At 37.3% G+C, this 19,911-nt stretch overlaps 1 protein-coding gene across 1 annotated transcript in view; it reads left to right on the plus strand.

Annotated features, from left to right (window-relative positions):
• PFDN1 (prefoldin subunit 1) overlaps positions 1-19,911 on the plus strand; it is a 57,448-nt gene that overhangs the window by 11,673 nt on the left and 25,864 nt on the right. The window contains exon 3 of the mRNA XM_070417137.1: positions 8,321-8,405. Coding sequence (XP_070273238.1) covers positions 8,321-8,405 — 85 coding nt within the window. The remainder of the gene's footprint in view (positions 1-8,320; positions 8,406-19,911) is intronic.

Consider the following 19,911-nt stretch of genomic DNA (forward strand, 5'->3'; position numbering starts at 1 on the left):
CCAGGATTCACTTCCCTGAGTCACTTGGGAAAGTGGAGGGTACACAAAATTGGGGCTCTATTAACAAGGAAGACTGGATATGGAGTAGCTAACCATTAGTGTCTGCTAAAAATTATCCACCACAATCAATACAGTGATCAACAGTTGAAGGCTAGCTACATGAAAACTGTTGGTAATATATTTAGAATGAATTAGGGAGAGTTTAATGAGGGAGTACAGGTAGGGAGCTATTGAAGTAATTCAGTTGTGTATTAAAAGGGCATAAATTAAGGTGACAAGTGGAATGCAGAGGAAGTCAGTATGAAAGAAAGTGATGAATCAGTGATAAATTGGGAATGTAAGGGGACAAGGAGGTTACCAGTAGCTTTGGGACTTAGGTGAGTGAGAAAGTGGTGATATCATTGATGAAGCTGAAGTTGAGATTGGGAAACTGCTTGGTAGGGAATGTTGGTACGGGTAGATAAAATGAGTTAAATTTGGGACATGTTGAATTTGAGGAGATGTGGAACTTACAAGTAATAGTGGTTGGTACTATTCTGAGGGTCATTAGCCAAGTTGAAGCCTTGAAAATAAATGAGTTCTGGGAGGGACTTTGGGTAGAGATAGCTTAGCTGAGAGCCTTGCATAATGTTTGCAATGGGAGCGCTGGAAGAGAAAAGGCAGGTTGCGTTTAAGACTTAACACAGGTGGTGAGGTGTTCCTGGACAGCTCCCTGAGTCAGTGGGAGAGGGCTGTCCCCAGCCTCCATCTTGGTTTCTCATATAAATGAATTTATACGAGAGACCTTGATTGTGTTGTGAAAAGCCAATTTATTAAAGCAATTAAAGCATGCACCTTTATTGAAAAAGCAAAGCAAGCAAACAAAACTATACATCTGGCTTATGAAGCGCAGATGGGCTCTCAGCTAATCTGAAGAGCCAGTTGGGTGGGGGTCCGAGGTGGTATATACCCTCCTGTCTATGGGTCTCAAAATTCCTCTGCTGAATACTTTGGGTAAGGATTAATTTTCAAGGTCCCTTTTTTTACTTTGTTGTGGTCTTCCCAGAATTCATGAGAAGCACCTGGCAACTTTATCTTGCCAAGCTTTGAGACTCCTGGCTTCTCTGCTTAGGGAGTAAAACTACCCTTTTTTTTTCCATTTCCCCTTTACCCCTGCCTTTCTATGTTCTCTCATTATGGAGGTTTTTAACCGTTTGCTCTTAAGTGTCCTTGGCTGGGGAAGATAATGGCTTGTTAGTTACAAGCTGGCTGCGAATGGCCCACACTGTGTGGCCTTGTTTTACTTTCCTGTCTCAGTTTCCTTATTCCTCCTGTTAACAATACTATTGTTGTTGGAAAAGATGCTTGATATGAGTAATCTTCTAATTTAGTAAGACTTGTTTTGTGGCCTAACATATGATTTATCCTGGAAAATGTTCCATGTGCAATTGAGAGGAATGGTGAAGTGGGTGTGTCCAATGAGTTCACAAGTGGATGTGTGTGGTTGGATCATTGGTCTCTTAACTTTACGTTCCCGCTCAGGTCTGGCCGTTCCTGCCTTTGGTGAGTGCTCCTTGCCCATTTGGGCCATCAGAGCACTTGCAGAGCTCTGCACAGTTCCTGCTTGCTGCAGCTCTGCCCATCTCTGTGTCATGTTCCTTTCTTTCTTTTTTTAAAAATGTTTTTATTGATTTGAGAGAGAGAAAGAGAGAAAGACAGAGAGAGAAACAGAAACATTGATCGATTGCCTCTCATACACACCGTATGCACCCTGACCAGGGATCGAACCCACAACCTGGGCATGTTCCCTGACCAGGAATCAACCAGTGACCTTTTGGTGCATGAGTCGACGCTCAACCAACTGAGCCACACTGGCCAGGGCTCATTTTCCTTTCTGACCTCTCTGACCGTGCCCCCTCATTGCCTTTCATTTTTCTCTTCCTCCTCTTGTTTCCCGGCTTTCTTCACAGTTTATCTAATATCTGCCAAGGCGTGCCTCAGTTATTATCTGTCTTTTGTATTATTGCCATTCTAAAAAGTATGATTTTGCTTTTACTATGAACCTGTCTATGTTGTTTTATTAAAAGGGGATTTCTCAATGATGGCATATACGTAGTTGGGTCATGCTTTTAAATTCAGTCTGACAACCTTTACCTTTTTATTGGTATACTCATCATTTACATTTCAAGTAATTATTGCTATGATTGGGTTTAAATCTACCTTAATAATTGTTTTCTATTTGTCTCATTTGTGCTTGAGTCCTTTCCCCCTCTTTTTTGTGTTCTTTTATATTATTTTTTTATGATCCTATTTTACCTTTACTTTTGGCTTATTAGTCCTCAGTAAAAAAAAATTTTTAGTTTAGTTATTGTCCTATTTTTTTACAATGTATGTCTTTAATTGATCTCAGTCTACCTTTAAATAATATTATACCACTTCATCTTATGTCAAATTGCCCCAGTCATTCCTTTTTTTTATTGTTATGCATTTTACATATGTTATGAAGACCACAGTATGTTGTTATTATTTTGCTTTATATCAGGAATTGGCAAGCTTGTTTTGTAATTGGCCAGGTAGTAAATATTTTTGGCTGGATAGCCAATAAAATGGTTTGCTGGTCATATCTTTGTCACAGTTGTCTCTCTTAACTCTGCAATTGTTGTGAGAAAGCAGCCATAGACATTATATAAATAAATGATCATAGTTAGATTAGCCTGCAAGCATAGTTTGCTAACCTCTGCTTTAGAAAAGTCAATTATCTTTTAAAATGATTAACAATAAGAAAAACATGTCTATTATATTCATCTTAATTCATACTATTTTCAGTGCTTTTCATTTCTCTTTAAGCTGCCATATGTTATCATACTCCTTCTACCGGAAGAACTACCTCTAACATTTCTTACGGTGTTTGTTTGTTAGAATAAACTTTATCAGCTTTTGTTTGTTTGAATTTACCCTTTATTTTTGAAAGACATTTTCATTGTATATGTAATGCTGAGTTAATAATAAATAGCTGGTTTCTTTCGATATGTACTTTGAAAATGTCATTACCAAGGTATTGATAAACAAGTGTCTTCTGTTTTACTCTGACGAGAGGTAAGTTTATTTTTCTTCTGCATCCCACAGCATAGATGTACCGTAATTTGTTAATTGTTTCCTTACTGAGGGATTTAGGTTCCTTCCTTCCTTCCTTTTGCTAAAAATTATGATGTAAAATTTTTTTGCATGTAGATTTTGGGCACATGCAAGTAGTTTTCATTGCCCATGGAATGAGGCAAAGAAACAAGATAAGTTCAATTCTTCTTCAGCTTTTTCTGTGCCACTTAATTTGTGGATGCCCTAAGTCAGTGATGGCGAACCTATGACATGCGTGTCAGAGGTGACACGCGAACTCATTTTTTTGGTTGATTTTTCTTTGCTAAATGGCATTTAAATATATAAAATAAATATCAAAAATATAAATCTTTGTTTTACTATGGTTGCAAATATCAAAAAATTTCTGTATGTGACATGGCACCAGAGTTAAGTTAGGATTTTTCAAAATGCTGACATGCCGAGCTCAAAAGGTTCACCATCACTGCCCTAAGTGCTATTTAGAATATGTTTTCAGATGTCCTCTAAAAATTTCCCACCCAAACAGAAGGCATTATCATTACCCTATTGTCTCTGAATAGTGTCTACTTTGGAAGGGTACCCCAAAAACATCATTGCCACTGATCCCGGATTGTGTTTTGGGTTTGTGTGCAAAGTGGAAGTCACGTACCAATCTGCGGGGCAATTCAGAACACAGCCTCTGATGTTTCTCAAACAAATCAAAGGCCATCATAAAATTATGTTTTTCGGATGGCATAATTACAAATAAATGAGGAAATGAAACAGCAGGCTACGTGCGAGCCCTTCATAACTGACAGTACAGGGCCACGTGGCATTGATTTCCAAAGTAGAGGCCTTTACAAAGCAGTGACTCTAGTCTAGATTATGTCATCCTGAGCATTGTAAGCACATTCTGTGCATATCATTTGTCATATAAAAATAATTTCCCGCTTCATGGTTTATTTTTCCTTTATGGCACATTCTGAATTCAGATTTTTTAAATCTGCCATTGGGTTTTCCATAAACTATCAGGCAGGACCTCTGTGAGATTCTCTGCTTTGAGAAACTATCTGCATAATATTTATTTCTGATATATGACTCATAATTACAATGTCATGATATATCCCTTATCTTCAAAATGGCATCTGATAATTCAGTGCCTTTTTAACAATAGACAAAGTGTTTTCTAAAGCAGCGGTCGCCAACTGGTGGTCTGTGAGGTCCAAAAGGTTGGCAACCGCTCGTTTAAGGAAACCTTTGGAGCAGCGGTCACCAACGGTGGTCCGTGAGGTCCAAAAGGTTGGTGACCGCTGTTCTAAAGACTTTTTTTCAGAAATCCAAATGTTTCTTGAGGCCCTTTCCAAGACATATACCATGTATCTTTGACATTTATTTTTATCTATATATCTTTATTTTTTAATCCTCACCCGAAGATATTTTTTCATTGTTTTTAGATAGAGTAGAAGGGAGGTGGAGGGAGAGAGAGAGAGAGAAAAACATCATTATGAGAGAGACACATTGATTGGTTGCTTCCTGCACATGCCCCTACCAGGCCAGGGATCGAGTGTGCAATTGAGGTATATGCCCTTGACTGGGAATCGAACCTGCGACCCTTTGGTGCGCGGGCCAACTCTCTAAACCAGTGATGGCGAACCTTTTGAGCTTGGCGTGCCAGCATTTTGAAAAACCCTAACTTAACTCTGGTGCCATGTCACATATAGAAATTTTTTGATATTTGCAACCATAGTAAAACAAAGATTTATATTTTTGATATTTATTTTATATATTTAAATGCCATTTAACAAAGAAAAATCAACCAAAAAAATGAGTTCGCGTGTCACCTCTGACACGCGTGTCATAGGTTCGCCATCACTGCTCTAAACTCTGAGCAATCCAGCCAGGGCTCTTTGGCATTTTTAAATGTGAGGACTAAGCCAAAATTCCCATAACATTTTTGTTTGAATTTTGACTATGTAATTTTTAAGGTGGACATTTGAATTTACTCAATACTCATCCTTGTTTAAAACTTTAATTGCTCAGATGTCCTTAAGCTTATAGTAGATTGGCCAGCTTTGGTGACATCTCTCTGGCCTTTGAGGTTGGCACAGTCCAATATAGCTATCTCAGGGATGTGTGGCCATGGAAAAACATATTTTGGTTGTTGAGTGTTTTTGCTTTCTAGTAATTTTATTTTTTGCTCCAGGGATTTAATATCTGTTCAGATAATTTACTTTTTAAGGCCACATAAGTAATGACTTGACCTCTAATCTTAGCTTTGGAAATTTCCCAGACACTAATAAAGATAATGTCCGATGACCTTTTATTTAAGAATACTACTCACTGGCCAGTAATTAGTGCTATTTAAAAATGTATATTTACTCTAAAAATGATTTTCTACCTGGCCAGTGTTTCTCAGTGGTTAGAGCATCAGCCTGCTCACCAAAGAGTTGTGGATTCAGTTCCTGATCAAGGGCACGTGCCTAGGTTGGGGGTTCGTTCCCTGCCCTGGTTGGGGCTAGTGTAGGAGTCAGCTAATCGGTACATCAATGTTTCTTGCTCTCCCCCTCACCCCCTACCTCCCTTAAAAACAATGGAAGGGATATCCTCGGGTGAGGTTTAAAAAAAAATTTAAAAAAAACACACACACACACAAAATGATTTTCAGTTAAAAGACTTTCTTAGAAAAATCATGCATGTAATGACCTGATTTGGTGACTCTTGGGCCTAGATTTATAATACTTTTTACATGGTGTGATTAGACTTAGTACCATTCTAAACAACTCTTTTCTACAAATACTGTACCAAATACAGATGCTCTTCAACTTAAAATGGGGTATGTCCCGATAAACACATTCTAAGTTGAAAATATAAATTGAAAATGCATTTAATACATCTAACCTAAACATCATAGCTTAGTCTAGCCTACCCGTGCTTAGCCTACAGATGGGCAAAGTCATCTAACACATAGTCTATTTTATAATAAACTGTTGAATATCTCATGTAATTTTTTATGTGTATGGCTTTCATGCTATTGTAAAGTCGAGACATCATAAGTCAAACCATGATAAATCTAATTATTTCTGAGAAAAATATCCTATAGACTATAATCTTATCAAAAATAGCACCATGTCTCTTGGACTAATAATAACATTTGGACCCAAAGGGTTATAGAGTAATCCCTGTTTTGCATGAATATATCAGTAGGATTTTTTACAAAGGATCAAGTTGTGACTGAAGACTAGGATAATCAGTTAAATTATCTGGACTTTCCACATCAGGACACAGGCTTAATAATTAGTGGAGTGAAAAAGAAGTTCACCAGACTGTATTAATGTGTGTGCCAAGGTGTATTCACGAAGAAGAGCGGGATGTCTGGGCAAAGGGAGAGTTGTCCTTTTTCTTTGTTTTTACTTGTCTTATCCTATATAATAAAGAGGTAATATGCAAATTAACCCTCACACCCTCCCAAGATAGCTGCCTACGACCAGGTAGGCAGGGGGGTTAGTGAGGGATGACCAAACGACTGGACAGCAGGCTGTGTGGGGCGACCAGGCCTGTGGGGGGCTGTGAGGGGCAACCAGGCCGGGGGGGGGGTGCAGTTGGGGGCGACCATGCCGGTAGGGGGAGCAGTTGGGGGCAGTTAGGCTGGCGGGGGGGGGGGCAGTGAGGGGCGACTAGGCCGGCGGGGGGGGAACAGCTGGGGGCATCCAGGCTGGCAGGGGGGGCAGTTAGGGGCGATCAGGCCGGTACTTAGAAGCAGTGATTGGCTATCAGGCTGGTGGGGCAGGGCAGTTAGGGGCGACCAGACAGGCAGGTAGGTGAGCGATTAGGAGCCAGCAGTCCAGGATTGTGAGAGGGATGTCTGACTGCTGGTTTAGGCCTGATCCCCAGGGTCCTGGATTGGAGAGGATGTAGGCTGGGCTGAGGGGCTTCTAGTATCTATAGTAACAGACCCTCTTGCTAAGAACCTATCAAGACAGTGTTTTTGTGACTATAGACTATAGAGGAAACTGCATATTGCTACTTTGATATGTTTTCTTGTTTGGCTTTTCATTAAGAGATGTTTCTTTGTTAGAAACTCCTATGTTATGTACAAAGAGAAGAAACAGTTCACTTAATTGTAATCTTTAATTGAAATCTGTTATAGCCTAGTTCAGTGATGGCGAACCTATGACACGCGTGTCAGAGGTGACATGCAAACTCATTTTTTTGGTTGATTTTTCTTTGTTAAATGGCATTTAAATATATAAAATAAATATCAAAAATATAAGTCTTTGTTTTACTATGGTTGCAGATATCAAAAAATTTCTATATGTGACACAGCACCAGAGTTAAGTTAGGGTTTTTCAAAATGCTGACATGCCGAGCTCAAAAGGTTTGCCATCACTGGCCTACTTTTAGGACAGTCCTAAAAGAGATTTGTGTAATTGAGGTTTTCCCTTAGTTCCAGTAGAAGGGAAGTATTTCAGTTCACTTACTTGAGGCTATAAAGTAATTTGTTCTTCCTTTCCCTACAGCAAGAATTATGAACATAAAGTCACTGAACAGATTCAGTGTTAATTTTTAAAGCTTCCCCATATTTCCACCCTCATCTGTTGTAAATAACATGTCTGACTATAAAATGGAAAAAGTTGAAATTTTCCACTGGTGCATTTTGAGCTTTTCAGAGGTATTATACACTCTGGAAATAATAATAAAAGATACTAGACTTTATACAGCGCTTTTTGTGTTAGGAACTCATATAAACACTGATGCATTGATCCTAACACAGTACTTGATTGTGACTTTAAAAGGTCATGAGTTACTGCTGTTACAACAAAAAAATAAAAGATTGGAGAGAGAGTTCTAATTTATAAATATTGTTTAAAAAATATCTAGATAAAAGTTGATACAGATAACTGGTAAAATAAAAATTATGGGGGATTTTTATTGTTAACTTTTCTCTTAGCCTGTAATAGATTTTTATCCCTTTATATTTTTTCTCCATTTATTTATGAATTTACTTGAAGCCTGATTTGATTCTCTTCTTAGATAAGAAGGCAAAATTACTTTTAAGCTTTTATTCCTTCTCTGCCAAGAAGGTTTAAACCTGTGGTGATTTTTGGAGTTTGTCACATTAACATAACAATGCATGTTATTAGTCCTAAATTGGGAGATTGTTCCTTTAGTTTTCTGAGTTTAATATTTGTTGATTTTGATGAATAAAGTGGTCATGTGGCTTCATCTTCAACTTTTTTGTGTTTTGTAGGTTTATTCTTCAGTCTAAGGAGGTAATTCACAATCAGCTGTTAGAGAAACAGAAAATAGCAGAGGAAAAAATTAAAGAATTGGAAGTAAGTTTTGAGTGAATATTGACAGTAAGTAGCCAACTTTTAGAAAATAGTAATTATCTCATTGTGTCATATTAAATGAAATGTATGCCTGCTAAAGTCATGCTATTATGTCATTTTTTTCTAATTGTGTTTGACTGCTTAATTGAAGCAGTCAAATTAATGGCAGTGTATAAGACACAAAAAAGTCTCTAGAAACTAGGGAATTTTGAAGAAGATAGGATGCTGTTATTCTGAGTGTATTTTCTCCTTTGCCATTGAATGAATATATCTGTTTTTAAAATACAAAAATAACACAACATATATTTAACCACTACATATTGTACCTGGTAGGGTATGAGCATGGCTAATGATAATACTAAAGGATCTTGATATACTAGTATGTCTCTTTTACACATTGTAATTACTTTAACATAGATTGGGTTCTAGACAAGGACTGATTATTAAGCTATAATTAACTATCTGAAGGATAGTGCTCTGATGAGGAAAACATATTATTTTTTAGGTAGGGAAAATGATTAGTATAGGTAAAAGTAGCTTAGTAAATCTTTGGAAAATTTAAGTTTATTATTAAAATGTCCTTATACATTAAGACTTTTGATGAGATACTTACTCTTCTTGGGCTTCGGTGGAAAGTGCATTCTGTTTATAGCAAAAGTTGGACTGGACAAAAAAACTGGTTATTATTTCTTTGGGAACAAGATTTCCTGAGATGGGGTGGATACAATGACTTCATAGGTCACTTTATCTAATTTGTGTGAGTACCACTTGAGGCAGTGGTTCAGAATCTGACTCAGCCCTCTGCTGAATTGGTGAGACACCCGCTAGCCTTCTGGGGGTTTCTCAGGGGCACTGACTTAGCGTGGCCTGGGTGAGCATGTAGTGTCTTAGGTTACTTAGGCTGATTTTTGTTTGACTACTGATGATAATTTAAACAAACTTGATAATAGTTTTGTAGTTTAGAAAGATGTATTGTGAAAACAAAACAAATAAGCAAGCAAACAAAACAAAAAAGAAAAAACTGTTTCCTGCAGTAATCAGGTTGTTATTGTGTCCGGTTTTATCACTTTTGTCAGCCAATTGTTCTAGATAGAATTTTATATTCTCTAGGGTTTTCAAACAAAAGTACTGTATCTTAACTCCAATCACAACTGTTTCATGTAGATAAAAAAATGTGATTTTGCAACTGTAGGCAAATATATCTAAAAATTGTCCTGATGAATAAGTAGGAAGATGCAAAATAATGTGTATATAATTCTCTTATGATCTCTGTGTTGGATAAATTGTAACAAGTATGTGTTAACTTTTATAATTTAACAAATTGTCAAGGAAAAATTGCCACAGATGATTATTTTAGCATACTATCAGTTCTAATGAGTAGTAGGAAATTTATTTTCTAAACGTTTCTTTCATAGAATCTCACATACTAAGTATCCTGATATCTGTCAGATAATAGAAGTAGATTAGCTGGCTCGTTGGTACCTGTTTGAAATGCTAATTATAGCTATAAAAAACTAGCAGATAAACTCTAGCCTCTACCCTAGGAAGTTATTTTCTCTTTAATCTTTCATTTTACTGTTATTTATATTATAAAAGCAATATAAGTGCATTATAGAAATGAAAAACAGTCAGAAAAGAAAACAAATGATAAAATGAAAATATAACCTTCCCCTCTTCCCTGCACACTCCCATATGTCACCTCTGCAGTAGTGTGTATCATTCCAAACTTTATTTTATAAACACATTCATACACATATATATGCACTTTAAAAAAAAATAATGAGCAATCTGTATAGTTCATCATTTGATAACTTATCTTTCTACTTTAGTGATATCAATTTAGTTTATATGTAATAAAATTAAAAAAATTTTTAAATGATTTCAGAAAGGAGGGGGGGGGAGAGAGAGAGAGAAAGAGAGAGAGAGAGAGAGAGAGAGAGAGAGAGAAACATCAATGATGAGAGAGAATCATTGATCGGCTGCCTCCTGCATGCCCTCCTACTGGGAATTGAACCCGCTACCTGAGCATGTGCCCTGACTAGGAATTCAACCATGACCTCCTGGTTCATAGGTTGATACTCAATCACTGAGCCACACTGGCCAGGCTATATTTAATTTCTTGTTTTCCATTTCTCCTACCATTGTAGGTTCCTTATTACCTCAACATTCAATTATTCTATGATCCCTACCTCTACATTTTGTATACTCTCCAATACTGCCCTATCATGTATTGTTAATAGTATCACCCAGTACATACTCTGTCTTCCCTGAAACAATCCTGTACTTTTCCACTGCTATACCTTTTGTTACTTAAGACTGAAATATATGCATATGTACACACCCACATGTGCATTCATACACACAAACATTGGTAATTATAGTGTTCAGATTTTCTTTCGCTTATTTAGTTTAGTTATTTAGAGAGATGTATTAAATCTCCCTCTCTGATGGTGTTTGTCAATTCCTCCTTAGTCTTTCAGTTTAATGGGCAATGGTATTTAGAGACTATTATCTGGGTGCTGTAAGTGCTCATTATTACTGTGCACATAGTTCAGAGGGTATGTTTCATTTTGCTTTATATGTTTAGGAATATCTCAGCTTTCTTAAAGATAACATTCCACTGACTTCTGGCTTCCATTGTTGCTATTGAGAAGTTATTTATCAGTCTAAGTGTTGTTCCTTTGTTTATTTTCTCTCTGGCTACTTTTAATGTTCTCTCTTTTTCTTTCTTTAAAAATAAATCTTTATTGTTGAAAATATTACAGATGCCCCCTTCTTCCCCCTCTATTGACCCCCCTCTCTCTTTTTCTTTAATGCTTTGTAGTTTCTCTGGGATATGTGTAGATATGAATTTAGTCTTTTTATTTTTTTCCTTTGTCCTACTTGGATTAAGTTGAGTTTTCTGAATCTGAGGATTAGTGTCTTCCATCAATTCTGGAAAGTTCTTATTATCTCTGAATATTACTTTCCTGTTTTCTCTATTAAATGGTATTTTCTTCAGGAATTTTTCCTCCCACCTTTAAACCAGCTACTCCCACATCTGCAGTAGATACTTTTTAAAAATATATATATATTTTATTGATTTTTTACAGAGAGGAAGGGAGAAGGATAGAGAGCTAGAAACATCGATGAGAGAGAAACATTGATCAGCTGCCTTCTGCACACTCCCCACTGGGTATGTGCCCGCAACCAAGGTACATGCCCTTGACCGGAATCGAACCTGGGACCCTTGAGTCCGCAGGCCGACGCTCTATCCACTGAGCCAAACCGGTCAGGGCTGCAGTAGATTCTTAACTGGTTTTTCCATCTCCAGCTTTCCCCCTTCCAGTCCTTTTAACATATTTAGATTAGGATGAGTTGGAGGGGTTCATCCTTCCTTGGCTCTTTTTCTTTTTCTTTTTTTTTTAAATATATTTTTTATTGATTTCAGAGAGGAAGGGAGAGGGAGAGAGAGAGAGAAAGAAACATCAATGATGAGAGAATCATTGATTGGCTGCCTCCTGCATGCCCCACACTGAGGATCGAGCCAGCAACCCAGGCATGTGCCCTGACTGGGAATCGAACCGTGACCTCCTGGTTCATAGGTCGAAGCTCAACCACTGAGCTATGCTGGCTGGGCCCTTCCATGGTGTTTGTCACTATCCCGAGAAAAAATTCAGATGAGTGACAGAAAGCAGTGTTGAAACAAAGCAAGTGAATTTATTAAGGAAGCAAAAAGCAAGCAGATTTATTAAGAATACAATAGGCATAAAGCATAAGCGGGCAACTCAGATAGTTTGAATGCCACACCTGGTAGGGGTTCAAGTTCCCCCCCATAGGTTTCAAGGTTCCCTTGTCAGGTGGACTAGATTTTAAGGTTCCCCTTTTACATTGTTGTGGCTTTTCCCAGAATTTATGAGAACATCTGGTGATTTTATCTTGGAAATACCAAGACTGCTGACTTCTTTGTTCAGTAGGTGAGATAAACTCCCCCCCCCTGTAACCCTTTCCCCTTCCTCCTGCCCTAGCAGCTATCTATCCTGCCTTACATTTATCCCAACCAACCAGATGCTTTGGGGGTTTTTGTTATTTGTCCCCCAGAATTCATCTGTCCTTGGGTTTATCTGGCACAAATGCCATTAATTGGATCTTTGTTCTCTTATTTTTCCAGGCCAGGGTGATTTAAGCTATATATTCTCTGTCAGGGAGCAGAGGTATAAATCATTTGCTCTAAGTGCCCTTGGCTGGGAAAGATAAAGTCTTGTAATTCACAAGCTGGCTGCAAACCGCCCCAACTGTTTGGCCTTGTTTAATTTTCTTGTCTCAGTTTCCCCATTTCACTTGTCCAGGAATTTTCCTAGCTTCTCACTATCCTGGCACAATATCACTCCTCTTTATAAAATCCATCATTGTTTTTAGAGTGAAAGTTCAAACTTAAATATACCTTTAAGTTTCTTTATGAAATTACTCCTATTTATTTTTCTCATCTCTCTCATTCCTCTGCTTTCTCTTACACTGTATGCGTCAGCCATGCAGAAATATTCTGTTTTTAGAACTTGCTGTGCTTTCTGTGTTTCTACTAGGTCTTTGTAAAAGTAGTCCCCTCTAACTGGGAACTTTTTCCTGCCCTTACCACCAGCTCCATCTCTTAATCTTTAGGATCTTAGTTTAGGGCCATTTCTCTTGAGAATCGTTTTCTGATTCCTCAATTTTAAATTGGGTGCTTTTTCCTTTTTCTCCCTAGTTTTATAGCGCAAGGGAATTTGGGCATTTGAGCTATTACTAGTTGAAATAATTACAACTATGGTTTCCTATTACTTTGCGAAACTAGATATAGATTCAGAGCTCTAAATAGTTTTCCCAAAGCATACCAATTGTTGTTCCTCCTTTCAAATATGCAGTCTCTTCTTCTGGGGCCCAGTATTTTTGCCAGTCTAACCTGTTTTGTCTTAATCCTGTTTAGTTGTCATTAGCATGTTAATTTCTGCCCTCAGATTCCTTACAGTTAAATTGGGAGGCATGCCCGACTGGTGTGGTTCAGTGGTTGAGCACTGACACATGCACCAAGGGTTCCCGGTTCAGTTTCCCGTCAGGGCACATGCCGGATTTCTGGATTTCTGGCCCAATCCCTGGTGGGGGCCATGGAGGAGGCAGCCAATCGATGTTTCTCTCTCATCAATGTTTCTATCTCTCCCTCTTTGTCTAAAATCAATAAAAACATATTTTTTAAATTGGGGAGATACAGTGTATACATAACTCTGCAAACAAGGGCCAGACTGTTTCTGTTTAGCATCTTATTCATCTCTGAAGGGGTAAGGTTGTTTTTGGTCTGAGTCCATGGGTCCAGTTTCTTTTCTTTTAAATTTTATTTATTAATTTTAGAGAGAGAAATGTTGTTCCATTTTGCTGTGTATTCATTGGTTGATTCTTGTATGTGTTCCTTGGAGTATTGGGACAACGCTCTAACCAACTGAACTACCCTGCCAGGGCACATAGGTCCAGTTTCTGATCAAAGCATTTAACTTGGCCTACTATGTGAATGCCTCCTTTTCTATGACCTGGTGCTGGTCTTGATTCAGGGTCTCTAATTTGAGAGCCCATTTCCATGAGTACTTCATAGATTTCCTTTTATTCACGTCTGTTCTTACTGTTCCTTTATGTTTGCCCTCTCCAGATCTTTCCTTCTAGTCTTTATTTATAGTGCAAAGCTTACCTAGAATTTGTCTAACTTTTGTTAACTCTGTTGTGCTGTGCCTACATTGTCAACCAACTTGTGGCCTTACCTGCTGGCCCTTTCCTCTTACGTAGGAGGGGGGGGGGCGGGGGGCGTACTATAACACTGCCCTCATGTACCCCTGATAGGGAGTTATATTACTTACTAGAAAGGTAAAGACAAGTCCTATTTTAACCTTGGAAAGCTAGTCTTATTGTTTTTCTTTTGAAAACTCCATATTTACATTTTAATACCCCTATGTAAGGTTATTCTTTAGACTATAATCACTTAAGTGGAATTGTTTAGGAAATATTTTCATAACAGACTCACAATATGATAATGTTAAATAGATTTTTATCTTTCCTTTATAAAGGTGATAGATCAGATTCTGGGAGGGAATATCACCATTTCATCCTAATAGTGATTAGATCAATGATGCTGACTCTAGTCAAGAGAAAATACCCTTTAGTATGATAGAGTAAACATGTTGTTTGTCATTGAGGGAATTTTCTATTTTTAAAAATATTGATAATATAACTTTTTAAAGAAGATGGCTGAGTATATACTGCATAATACGGTATGTTATTATTGAAAATGAACAAAGCATAATTTTTTAAAATGAGATGAATATAATCGGGATTTGGAATTATGACTCTGAGTCTTATCTGTCTTTGTAAAAATAATTTTCTCTTTGGAATGTATAGCATGCTACAAAGAGAAATCTTTTTATTTTTTTGAGAAAACTCAGTTGTACTTATTTATTTTTTTATCCTCACCCGAAGATATTTTTCCCATTGATTTTTTTAGAGACAGTGAAAGAGAGGGAGAAGGAAGGGAGAGAGGGAGAGAAGGGGCGGGGGAGGGGGTGAGGGAGAGAAAGAGAGAAACATCAACATGAAGGAGACACATCGATTGGTTGCGATTGGTTGCCCCCTGCTTGAGCCAGACCCGAGCCAGACCCCGAAATTGGGATGGGGATTGAGCCTGCAAGCGAGGTACATGCCCTTAACAGGCAATTGAACCCTTTGGTCCTGGGGGCCGACGCTCTAACCACTGAACAAACTGTCCAGGGCAGTTTTACTTAAAGTTGAATTAAAACCTATTGATAGATTAGGAGATATACTAGTATAGAGTGAAAACTACATCTTATATTTTTGCTCACTTTTTTGGGGGTAATGTGGACTTCTTTTGCAATTAGGAAAACTTAGATTCAGCATTCAAATGAGCTACAACTCAATTTTTGACCCCTTGCCTTATGACTCTCAACTATTTGGAATCCTTGAGATAACTAAGCTTTCAGTGATGTATTTGAACACGTTTTGTCCACCATACTCTTATGTTCTCTCTCTTGTTCCAGAGCAAGGGCCAAACAGGTTCTGCTTCAGGCTCGTCTGCCTGTAGTAAAGCCCCCATAGTATTTTAGGCACATGCATGTACTGGTTGACTACTTTCCTTCCCCTCTGTCTCTGACATGGTTTCACCACCCTGATTAGCTCAGCAATGACAGAATAAAAATAAGAATAAGGGAACTCAGGACATTGTGGCCTGCGTAGTGCTACTTTTGACGCAGAATGTTACAAAGCCAGGGTTGTGAAATAGCTCTCCAGCCCATGATATAAGTAAAATCTAAGAAACTGTGCAAATCCTGACTCTTTCACAAAAATGACAATTTTGGTGAGACAGTGGTTCCTGAAAAAAGTAGGAAGAATAGTGGCAAGAGAACTGGGTAGGAGGTGCCTGTGACACTTTGCAGTTGGCTGAGTTCTGAGACTGATGAGAAAATGTTTTGGAGGAGTTCTCATGATTGAGATTTTACTTTGCCTATTGAGCATCATTTTTTCCATAGCGTGGGTGGTGACTGGTGGGTACTTGGATGGATGTCCAGTTTTTGCCCTAAGATACTATATTGTAGAGGTGGTTCTGTTATGCATATGATGGGAGGCACCTTGGAGGTGATGTTACGGACACTATGATACGATGGGCACTGATTCTTGTCTGTGTTTTCAATGAAGAGAGAAGGGCAGGTGAGAGCAGAGCCAGTGATAGAATGTTTTTTATACATTAAACAAGAATTAAACCTTATAGTTCATCTGCTTGAATAGCTTAAAGTTTCGAACCCATTAAAAAGTTCATTTATTTTGTAGTGAAATATAGTATTTATGGAAATATAGATTAAAAAACATATAGCTTAGTCAATAATTATAAAATAAACACCCATAACAACCATCCAGGCCACAAAATAAAAACCTGGCAGGACACCAGAGCCCCTCCTCACCCCTCCCTTCCTGATCACAATGCTATCCCTGCCCTCTCCCCTCCCAACTACTACCCTAACTTTTGTGATAATTTTTTCTTTCTTTTTTTTTTTAAAAGGAAAATTTATTACTTTTATGTACAGAAAACTCAACAGTGTAATTATTTCCTTTTTAAAAAATACAGTTTTATTACCTAAATGTGTATCCCCAAAATAGCATAATTTAATGTTGCCTGTTTTTGAACTTTATATGAACAAAATCACTAGATATATTTTTTGCCATGCTTCTTTTGTTTGTGAAGTGCGTCCATGTTACTGGAGACTGTGATTTGTTCATTTGCATTGCTAATAATGGTATTCTATTATATAGATGTGTCACGATTTATCTTTCCAGACAGTCCATTTTTATCCTTAACAAGTCAAGATGTTCTCATAGAATGTTTGCAGTTTAACAAACTCTGAGCCTTGGATGAGGGGAGCTATTTTTTCAGACATTCTCTCACCTCAACCCAGGAAAGTTTGAGTCCTGGAGAGAAGTCTCCATGTTTCTACTCTAAAAATTAGCTTCATGACTTCCCATCTTCAGTAGCAGCTAGATAGTTAGATACCACTGAGTGTCTTTTTTTTTTTTAATTTAAAAAACTAATTGCAAGTTAGCAAATTAATCTCTTTTCTGTTTTTTAGACTTGGGAGTCTTTGTTGAAGTTTCTCTTATTGTCCCATACGTTGGGATTTCAGATATGAATACTCATTTCTTCATGGAGTTCATTTGCATTCTCAACATTTATAAAAATGGGTGTTTTAAAAATAGTTTTTAGTTATTTAAGACTTAAGTCTAACAGAGCCTAATGGTTGGAAACTAGAGTTAATAGTGAACTATATATATTCTCTATGTCCTGGTGTCTTAGGGCTTAATGTAGCTATGTAATCCTCTGTGGCTTTCAGAGAATAGGCGTGAGTCCAAAAAAGCCCATATGCTCTTTTTCTGGTTGAGTATTCTTTATTGGTTCTACAAGGGATGGGCAAAAGTAGGTTCACATTTGTAATACAAATAAATAATACAATAATTAATAATAATAATACAAGAATAAACTCTGTGTTTCGTGTGCTCACAACTGTAAACCTACTTTTGTCCACCCCTGTATTATCAATGCCTTGGTCAGTGTATATGTGTTATGATCCAAATGCTGATTTGCCCAAATGTAAACTATCTATGATATACTTAATTTCTTCAATATAAATATTTCAGGTCTGGTGAGAACTTAGATGTAAATAATTCAAATAGATTTGCCCTACTAGCTAGACAGCCTTTCTTATTTCTCTGTAAAATATGTTACAGAGATTTGCTGTTCATTGATGTGCACCTTCATTTTATGACTAAGGTAAAGGACGGGTTTGCATTCCAATTAGCCCAGAGTTCAGCTTTCCAATTAGCCCAGAGTTTAGTTTTTTTGCATCTCGATTTGATTATTCTTTTCTTCCAGGATACATTCCCCGGGATCCTTGATTCCCTTCCTTGGACTACTTGTCTATACCCACACCAGACTATCCCTTTGAATGCTACAGAGGGTTGTTGAATTCAACCTTCAATACTGCCTGCTTTATATGGTCTATAATTTTCTTCCTTACCATAAATATTTGTCCTTAGCCCCCTTCCTCCCATGCTTGAGAGTTCCTCTAGTCATTTTCAGTCTGTTTAGAGAATGATTGCTTTTGATGAGTTAGACTTTGAATTTTCTTTCATGTTTATTTATTGTATGCCTCCCTGCTCTTATAACTAGAAGGTAAGATGAAGTTGATCAGTACACTGTACCTGAGATCTTACAACTCTTATTCTGAGCCATAAATCACAGGTCTCCTCTAATCTGAGGTATCTATTAGTGAATTGTTCTGTACTAAATGTGGACAAGGCCACACCTGTATTAATGAGCACACTGTTCTTGTCAGCTCAGAAAAACAAGATCCAAACTGATGTTTGAACAATAAATAGAGATCTCCAAGTCTACTAGATTTAAAGCAGGGCATTCATTACCCTAAATGCCTATTTAAATACCTTCTGTTGAATTAGGAGTTCTAGATTCTATCCCTTGCTCTACTCTGAACATGTCAAACCAGCCACGAGTTTGACATGCTCGCTCTACTATAAACCTCAGTGTCCTAATTTGTAAAAGCAAGAGGTTTGGATTAGAAGATATCTAGGGCCGTTTCTATTAAGTTTATCATTATAGCCTTGGTCTTTTTTTTTTTTTTTTAATATATTTTATTGATTTTTTACAGAGAGGAAAGGAGAGAGATAGAGAGTTAGAAACATCAATGAGAGAGATACATCGATCAGCCGCCTCCTGCACATCTCCTACTGGGGATGCACCCGCAACCCAGGTACATGCCCTTGACCGGAATCGAACCCGGGACCCTTGAGTCCGCGGGCTGACGCTCTATCCATTGAGCCAAACCGGTTTCGGCAAGCCTTGGTCTTTTATGAGTTGCCACTTTAGGAGCAATAATGCCCCTTCAAATGAAAAGATGGAGGGAGGCAAAATAAAACAGTTTTCTTTTATGTCCAGACCATTACCTTAATTTAAAAAGTTAATTGGAATCTGTTTCTAAAGCTAAAATAAAACTAGTCTTCCTACAGCTTTGCCAGTTAAAATGTAATAAAAGGTGACAGCATCTCCTTTGATGTTTTTGTAGTAGTAGCTTAAATTAGCGAAATCTCAGAGATGTGCATGCGATGGCTTAAAGGTAGTTTATATAAGGCATCACCTGTTTTAGAGATAATTTTGGATAGAGCTGGGTAATAGCTTATTAACTCCACATACATAAATTAAAATAACATATATAGGAAGACATTATTATATTTTTTTGTAGTGCTTTATCAAACTATACTCTCTTATAAAATATGCGATACTTAGAATAGTGGCAAAAATGTTCAGATAATGTTGGTAAATTATTAAATTCCTTGAGTATACATGGACATTTTATAAGTGGTATCTTATTGAATTTTGTAGTATATATTTTTATGAATTTTAATTTGTTGCAGGTAGTTATACATAGGGCTTTATGATTTTTATTTTACCATTTTATTCATTTCTCAGAAATTTCACTACATTATTTCACTTATAAATACAGTGTGTATAAATGATGCTATTTAGCTAATTACAGTTAATAAGAGTAGTTTCTCTCACCTCACCTTGTCTTGCTTTCAAACAAAAATCTCTCAACTGCCATCAGTATAATGTTAGAATTCCATAACTATTCATAAAGCCATTCTTTTGGGTACATGACCCTAGATATCTTCTAATCCAAACTTCTTGTGAGGAATTTTTCCAAAATGGACACAGATGCATTGTACTCCTAACTTTTGTGTTAAAGCAATTTGTTCATTCTATTCTGCTTTTGTTTTTAAGAAAACACATGTGAGGGTGGAACAGTACTCCAGGTCAGGAAGCATTATCAGTTTCCATGATGTTTTATGTGTATTGTTTTTATATAAGACTCTGAAAGCTCAAACTCTGTGTGATGCTATAAAGACACGGAAAATGATTCTTTCTTAGGTTTGGAGG

The sequence above is a fragment of the Myotis yumanensis genome, unplaced genomic scaffold, assembly GCF_028538775.1.
Source record: "Myotis yumanensis isolate MYYU_CA2020_CCGP unplaced genomic scaffold, mMyoYum1.0.hap1 SCAF_5, whole genome shotgun sequence".
NCBI lineage: Eukaryota > Metazoa > Chordata > Mammalia > Chiroptera > Vespertilionidae > Myotis > Myotis yumanensis.